This window comes from Mus caroli, chromosome 4 (assembly GCF_900094665.2).
Source record: "Mus caroli chromosome 4, CAROLI_EIJ_v1.1, whole genome shotgun sequence".
Lineage (NCBI taxonomy): Eukaryota > Metazoa > Chordata > Mammalia > Rodentia > Muridae > Mus > Mus caroli.
The window spans coordinates 7,372,580-7,381,064 of record NC_034573.1 but is presented as its reverse complement, the minus strand read 5'-3'; the positions used below and the strand labels follow the sequence as shown (position 1 = coordinate 7,381,064).

General features: G+C 42.8%; 1 protein-coding gene across 5 annotated transcripts in view; it reads left to right on the top strand.

The window, feature by feature from the left end:
- The window catches only part of Esrp1 (epithelial splicing regulatory protein 1), a 56,596-nt gene extending 48,531 nt beyond the window's left edge, over positions 1 to 8,065 (top strand). For 2 of the 5 annotated variants that reach the window (XM_021160314.1, XM_021160313.1), the window contains exons 15-16: positions 990 to 1,099; positions 6,533 to 8,065. In XM_021160314.1, coding sequence (XP_021015973.1) covers positions 990 to 1,064 — 75 coding nt within the window. In that variant the 3' untranslated portion in view covers positions 1,065 to 1,099; positions 6,533 to 8,065. The remainder of the gene's footprint in view (positions 1 to 989; positions 1,100 to 6,532) is intronic. The other 3 variants (XM_021160315.2, XM_021160316.1, XM_029475792.1) reach the window with 3 other exon arrangements.
- Positions 8,066 to 8,485: the final 420 nt, after the last annotated feature.

The following is an 8,485-nucleotide window of genomic DNA, read 5'->3' as shown; positions in this document are numbered from 1 at the left end:
AAAAAAAAAAAAGAAAAAGAAAATAGAGGCAGGAGTTATCAGAAGTTCAGGGTCATCCTAGGCCTATCCTATGGAGAACCCCCTTTCTGAACTGAAGGGAATTCACTGTGGAAGAAGGGGAAGGGAGCAGGCAGGGTTTCTGAAAGCACTTGGCCGTGTGAGGATTGTTTTGGTCAATAAAGTGAAGACACTTTATTTTAGATGGTGGGTTGCTTATCCTGATGGCCCTTGGGAGTCCTTAGGTACCTTAAATGTTTGTTTGCTCTTTTCATTAGCTGCTACTTTCCGTGGCCTTGGGCTGTCGATACATACTGGGCTTCTTCCTTAACTTTCTGTCTTTGTGTCTTTTGATGACTCATAAAAATTTTTATTTAGTATTCAAGTGAGAGAACTTATTTCAGCAGCTTTATCTCCAGTCTAAAACAATTTAAAATTTACTGGTTTTAGGGGTTTAATGTATAATGCCTGACAAAGTAATTGATGCACAAATAAGTAATATCTGTCATACCCGAAGTCTCCTATTAGAGATCAGGTTCTGGGCTGGAGAGATGGCTCAGCAGTTAAAAGCACTGGCCGGTCTTCCAGGGGTCCTAAGTTTAATTCTCAGCACCCACCTAGTGGCTCAAAACTATCTATGGGATCCAATGGCTTCTCTTCTGGTCTGCAGATGTACATGCTAAGAAAGCATACATATATACATATACATATATACATTTACATGCTTAAAAATAGATCAGGTTTGATCCTCCTTAATTGTTCTGGTGGGTTTGTTTCAGTTTTTAAAACATATATTCAATGTAACTTCTCTCCTAGAAGGATTCTTGATAAATAAACGAAGCATTGAGAGGAAATTAACGTGTGGCTACTAACAGTGTCATTGCTCAGGTTCTAAATGTCATATACTTGTATTGATATATCTGGTTTAAAATAACATCCGCAGTGACGGGCTGTCCATCTTTTGATCCTGTTTGTTTCAACTTGCATTTTAGTATGCAACCGAGGATGGACTTGTACACACAAATGACCAGGCCAGGACTCTACCCAAAGAATGGGTTTGTATTTAAGGGCCCCAGCAGTTAGATCGTCCTCAGAGAAGAAGGTAAGGACCTGTTATGAAAGCTAAATTAAAGGCCCAAGTAGGGAAGCCAAGAGTCTTTGACATCGTCTCTCTAGGAGGCAGGTGATGTGTGTCAGAAGTCTTAGAAATGGGAGGGGATGAAGTTTGTAACCAAGAACACAGTGCAGGTGTAGTGTGTGTGAGTGTGAGTGTGTGTGCTGCTGTGGGTACTGTGGGGTAATCTACTTGGACATTTGTCTGCTGCTCAGTTGTAGGGTGGTGCTTTGTTGTTCTCCTTCTTCCCCTCCCTTTCCTTCCTCTCCTCCTTCCCCTCCTTCCTTTTTCTTCCTCTCCTTCCTTTTTAACTTAAAATGGCTAACAGGATGGCTCATTTGCTGCTTAACCTTGTAACCTGAATTTGATCCTTGAGTCCCACATAGTGCAAATTGAGACTTGACTCTGAAGGTTGTCTTCTGACTTCTACACGCGAACTACACATAAAATAAACGTTACAGAAAAGAAAAAGACACCATTCTAGGAAAAAAAAAATTTTTTTTTTTTTTTAAGCATTCAGCTAAGTCAGATAGAGTTACACATAACCTGTTATTTCCTACCAGGAAGATCACTTGAGCCTAGGCTGGGGTTTGAGTCCAGTCTGGACAGCATTGTAAGACCACATGTATAAAAAAAAACAAACTAGCGTTCATCCAAAGTTATTGAAGGGGCTAGAGAGATGGCTCAGTGGTTCAGAGCACTGACTGCTCTTCCAAAGGTCCTGAGTTCAAATCCCAGCAACCACATGGTGGCTTACAACCATCCAAAATGAGATCTGATACCCTCTTCTGGTGTGTCTGAGGACAGCTACAGTGTACCTAGATATAATAATAAATAAATCTTAAAAAAAAAAAAAACAAAGTTATTGAAAAGCTTTCATTGAGTTAGTGGGTTTTGTCAAGAGGGATCTCCCCCTTATTAATCCAGAAGTTTTCCTAGGATACTCTTGATTCTATGGTTGCCCAAGGAGTTTCCCGGGGCCATATTCATGGATTAGAGTGGCTTATTTCTTCAGTTTGGTTGTCGGATCTCTAGACTTTTCATTTTGCAGTTTAGTTCTTATTTTCACAGTTGTGAGCTTTAACGGTACGGAGTCTAACCTGGCGATGTAAGTGCAGTGGTCCACCATCTTTGAGGAATGCAGATCTGTGTGTGGCTCCTCGTTCTGAGGATTGTTTCAAGGTGCAAGGGATGAGTTTTGGGTCTGTGTTTTTCAGTGAGACTTTACGGTAGCTTGAGGATGATTATGTTGCTCAGAGTGGGAATGGGGTCTGCTCTGTCTGAGCCCTAGTGATAAAAGCACATCATTTTAGCTCACTGACAACTGGGGTGGGGGACATGTTGTTTCTTCTCATGCTGCTTGGAAGAGAATCCCCCTCCTGCCGACATTCCAGGCAAAGCTTCCTAGTGTGTTACTGGGAGTTGCTTCTGTGCTGCCTGGCCATATTTCTCTCCCAGCATCGGTTCTTGCACATTTATTTGTTTCTGGGGGATAGTCCAGCCCTACCCTCTGAGCCGCCCTACCCTCTGCGCTGCTCAGGATGCCTCTGCCTGTGGTGCAAGGAGCTTGTTCTGCCTAGCTTGTCCCTTTAATGTGCCTCATCTATTTAAGATTTCCTTGAATGCCGCCAACCTAGGCTCTCGGCTCCTTGGTCTCTCGTCCACCTTAGATCTTCAGCTCCGTGAGCGCTCTGTCTGCTTTTGTCCTTTGTCATTGTGCTGTTGTCTCCAAACAACAAAAATGGACCTTTCAGGAGAGTGTTTTCTGTTCTTCTCATAGAATGTGTTACATATGCACTCCCTTATCTTACGTGAATGCCTACGTGTATGTCTGCTCCAGTCTTGAGCCCAGTGTCCCATATGTGTTACATATGCACTCCCTTATCTTACGTGAATGCCTACGTGTATGTCTGCTCCAGTCTTGAGCCCAGTGTCCCACAGAGGCTGGACGAGGTCAGTCTTTGTGATGATTCTGTCTGTAATTCCAGAGATTGAAACAGACACCGGAAAAAACTCCAGGTGGACATGGACGACGTGAGTTCCCGTCCACCTTGTGCTACAGAGTGTTTAAACAAACATAGTTCATCAGAATTTTAGGCTTCTGGCTTTTATTTTACTGGGACTGGGTCTTGCTATATAACTAATGTTTTATACTTAGTGGAATCCAGTTATTGTTAATAATCTCCGTGTAAGCTCCATGTTTTGGCACATATTCAAAATTCTGATATTTACAAGGCAGAGGCAGGAGGATTTTTGTGAGTTCAAGAAAGACCAGCCAAAACTATGCAAAAAGAACCCTATTTTTAAAAAAAACAAACAAAAAAAAAAACAACAAAAAAACCCTAAACAAGACGGGAAGTAACAAGTGGGTATGTATGGTGATGCACACCTGTAATCTCAGATCGTGAACGAAGTACAAAGTTCACCTGGCTATTTAGTGAGCTCCCAGGCAGCCTCAGTTGGTCTGCAGCATAAGGCCTGCCTTGTTTCTAAAAAGAAGAGGGAAAAAAAATTCTTCTGTGTACATAATACTTTAATGATAGTGTATGACAAAATAAAACATTGTTTTAACATACATCTCACCAGAAAGGAAAGACAAATTATGAATGTTTGCATCTAAAACTTTAAAAATTATCTTTGGATCATACCGTTGGCTTTTGTTGCTAGGAAGAAAAGGAAACCTCTTTTTGTATCCTCCTTAGATTCTCTTTTTCCTGCTAGCTGTAAAGATTCTGCAGCTTCCTCACTAAATACTGAGATGCCATTAACACACTAACATCACTGAGGTTAAGAAGCAGGTCTATAATCCTGGCCCTTCCACAGAAAAACTCAGGACGGGCATGTAACTTTAGGTGCCCACAAGGTGATTTTTAGTATACTCTAAGGAACTGGGAACAGGAAGGTGGAACCAACTGAGCTCCCATCATGACATGCCCATCAACAACTTTCAAAAGAGTCAAAAGCAAACCAGGAATTGGGTTTCACTGGTGTGGCTAATGGCCATTTCTCAGCCTGCTGGATTATGCAGGACTTGTTTGTTGTCTGAGTTGTTCTATTAGCTGGTGGTAAAATGCCCTCTCCATGGTATTAGCCCTGGGAGAGGAGAAGATCTTTAAGGAGAACTAGAGTGGTGTTGTCTAAAGAGGTAGAGAATTAGGGGACTGTGGTGAATGATTGAATGATTGACAGATTTTACTCTGTGTGTGTGTGTTGAAGCTTTTCCATGCCTAGTGTTTGAAGGTAAGCACTGAATCGCCTCATTTAAACGGGTTCTTTTTTGAATACTTCATCTTAAGTTTGCATCTATTGCCGTTTGTTACTTAGTCACTTTTTCATGGTGGCCCCAGAGTGAGGTCCATTTCCACCTTTTTGTCTGTTTCTCATTTACATGTACAAGTGCACAATGCCAGCGTTTTTATTTTAACTTGAGTGTTTTTGGTTTTATTTTATATACCATGTAAATAAAACAGCATGTGGGGAAGCTGTGTGTGTAAAGATTTTATCCTAGGTCTGTCCATGCGAATCAGCCCTTGGGATCTCAGACCTCAAGTACAGAATGTACAAGTGGTCCAGGCCTTCATCCATAAAGCCACACAGCATTTGCTTACAGCCCACATTATCCTCCTGTATACTCTAATCATTTCTGGACTGCTAATAAAATGCAAAGTGGATGTTCACACACATTGTTCTGTGTCTCCTGGCTATTCTGATACGTTCTATATAGCCCAGACTGGCCTTGACTGGAGGCAGTCCCTTGCCTCAGCTTCCTGAGTGCTGAGTTTACAAATTGTACCACCACAGCTGGCCTGATTCCTGCTGTCCCCTTGGTTGCTAGTTTGGAGAACAGTGATAGGATGGGCTGGAGAGATGACTCTGTTTCTAAGAGTAAATACTGCTCTTGCTGACAAGCTGCATTTGGTTCCTAGTACCCACATCAGGCTCAACATCACCTGTAACTTATTTTCCAGGAGGTTCTCTGCCTTCCTCAGTCACCTCCTCTCAGACACACACATTCCCACACAGCACACACGAGTGCACAGAACTAAAAATAAGAGGGGAAGACGCCAGGCATGGTTGCCCATGCCTTCAATCCCAGTACTCAAGATGTAGAGACAGTTGGAGCTCTGAGTCTGAGGCCAGCCTGGTCTACAGAGTGAGTTCCAGGACAGCCAGGGTTTTTACATGGAGAAAACTTTCTTGAAAAACCAGAAAAAGGGTGGAGTTGTGCACATGATCAGGACGGACGCTTTTCCCTTCTGAACGTTCATCATGAGCTGTTTGAATTTATAAATCTGGATGGATTCATAAGTATGGAGAGCTTGCCATGCCAACATAACCACTACCTGCTCCACTTCCCCCATCATCAAGTTGGTCACAGGGACTGGAGCAGTAGCACTTACCTGGTATATGTGAAGACCTGCCTTTGATCCCCAGTACCAAAATCAGTCAACCTGGTGAATGTAGCATGGTAACCAGTTTTCACCCTTCCCAAGGCCAGAACCCTTTCATACAGTTCCTTGTGTTAGACCTCCCACCATACAATTATTTTGATGGTCATTCATAACTAACTTTGTTGCTGTTATGAATTGTAAATATTTTTTGGAGATGGAGGTTTGCCAAATGGCTTGACAGAGTGCTGGAATGAACAGATGGACTGAAGTGCTAATCAGTCACTGATGGAGGGTTTCTGTCTGCTGTCCATCAGACCTTAGCTAGCGCTGCTCACTGATTGCAACTTTTTTGTTAGAAATTATTTGAAACTCATACTAGAACTAAAGATTTTATTGTAACTATCCGTGTGTGTGTGTGTGTGTGTGTGTGTGTGTGTGTGTGTGTGTTGGCTATACTGATGTCAACAGAGGCTATCAGAACCTCTGCAGCGGGACCAGCAGCGATGAGCTGGCGACCGAGAGTCAGATTAGTCCGCTGGAAGAGGGACACGCACCCTTAACCACTGAGCTGCTTCTCCAGACCTGGTTTTGTTGAATTGGGTTTTGGTTTTAGGTTTGTTTGAGACAAGATCATTCTATGTGGTCCTGACTACCCTGGAGCTCACTGAAATTCTCCTGCTTCTGCCTCCCCATGGCCAGGATTACAGATTTATGCCACCGAGCCCGGCACTGCAGCTCTGTATAAAGCCTGCAATGTTGAGTTGAATGTCTATTGCTAGAAGAATATTACAACACTGACCTGCATGGAAAAGTGGGTAAAATTGGAACCGAGGTGCATGCAGAGTTGTATGTTAAATACACTCAGTAATACAAAGGCAGGGTATTACAGGAACCTATTAAACTCTTAAATCATTGCTTTTGTGAATGTCACTGTGCAATAGAAAGTGGGACTATCCGATGTTCGTCTCCAATATGGAAGACTTTGAAAATTTAAACCTAGAGGTTGTAATGCTGTCTTTTCCCCCTTCAGTGTTTGAAAGACGTATGGTGATCCTGGAACTATCAGACAAGAGAACTTCGAGCAATTTCAGGGGATGTTTGTCTACGGTCAGGCTGCGCCATTCTCGGCCAACACGATTGGACAGTAGTCCTGGGCCTTACCTTTTGCTGGAGTGAGAAGTGAACCCAGCAAAGCCAAACCTTACAACAAGCAACACGCATGGACCTGGCTCCTGGCTGAGCACAAACCGGAATTTCAATGTGAATTTGAAGTCAAAAGGTCTCACTTCCAGCTAACATGGCATCATTTATTTCCTAAGTTGAAGACTTGGACTAAAATGCATTCCACTAGCGTCTACCATCCACCATTAGTTGCTATGGAAGCCTCACTGTGTATTCCCAATTGTCTGTCTCCCTGATCTCTGTAAAATAAAGCCCTCTTGCTAGGTAATTTAAGTGTGCGTTCTTAGAATACGTAAATCCCAAAATAAGGAAAGCAATAAAATAGAACTAATATTTTCTCCAATAGGCCATCATGGTGCCTTATAGTTAAAAACAAATATTTTTAAGACCCTTCAGGCAGGCTGGGCCTGTAGCTCAGTGCTAAAGGGCGTGCCTAGCATACTTGAGCCCTGAGTTGTAGACCTCTGGCCCCCTTGTGTTCTCTCCATACATGCACTTGAGGGTTCCCCTTCTACACACACACCTTGTTAAAGGATTTGAGGGTTTTTCTCTGCAGGTACCACCTGTAAATAAGAATAAAGTAGGGGCCAAAATTTGAAACCAAAAACGAAGCAGCTACATGTAGTTAGTTCCTAGTGTGAGCTGTAACTGAATGTCGGCTTCATATGTATTATTTTATATTGTACTTTTTTCATTGTTAATGGCTTGGACTTTAATAAGAGAAATTGCATAGTTTTCAATGTCATAAAAATAAGACTATTTGAACAGTGTATTCCATAAAGCAATATACTAACCAAAGTGAATGCTTGTATATATTGATAGCCCTTTTCTTTTTACTGCATCACCTGTCGAGGAATTAAAACCTTTAAAAGCGTAGGCATGCTGGCCTGAGGTAAACACTGATAAGTTAGAGTGGCTGCAGCACTCAGTGTTTAGCACCGCTTGTGTAGCTGTGCATGGGCCAGAGTGCAGTATTTGGCGCTAGCTAGTACAGCTGCCTGATGGAACCCAGTGGCAAAGTGATTTGATTCAACCCACATGTTTCTTTGTTACTCTCGTCCTTTGCTTGGATGCAATGCCTAGGTTGTGGCTATTTTTAGTTTGCATCATCACCTTGACTGCGGAGTCAAGCATTGCCCTCTCACTTGACCAACAGTAGCCCTTCAACTGCAGTGGGAAGAAAGAAGAAGAAAATGATTTGATGTTAAAGTTGGTGAAATCTGACATTTGAGATAACCAAGAGAAAAGTTCCTGCTTGATGCCTTTAGCCGCTCCTGCCCGAAGCTCTGAAGGACTAAGATGGCAGAGATGCTTACTATGGTACTACTGCAATTTTTGTAGAGTTGTTACATTAATAATAAAACTTGCCTGCTTAATCTCATTGTTTGCATTCTTGTTTTTGAGGAGGCATGTGGTGATGGGGGCAAGAAGTAGGAAAGGAAAGTCTGCCTGTTTCGTAGGTCAGAGGACCTTTGCCCTAGTTTACCATACTAAGTCACACAAGCTTTCAGTGAACGAGGCTTTCCTGAGGCTTGGCAGTTTGGACAGCTGTGGCACAAGATTGCAATGGACGCCACCCCGCTGAAGAGTCTAAACTACTCTCCTCGTGGTTATACAGTGTGCGCTTTACTGCCTGAGCCTGCCCAGCTCCAGGGTTTGCATTTTCTTGCCGGTTCTCTGTACGGGACAGTGAGCTGGACACTGCTATCCTGATAGAAGGATGTGGCAAGAGGCTTCTGAGTTGGGCACTCTAAGGTATAAAGTGAGCTATCACAAAAACAGGAAAAAAAACAGTATGACC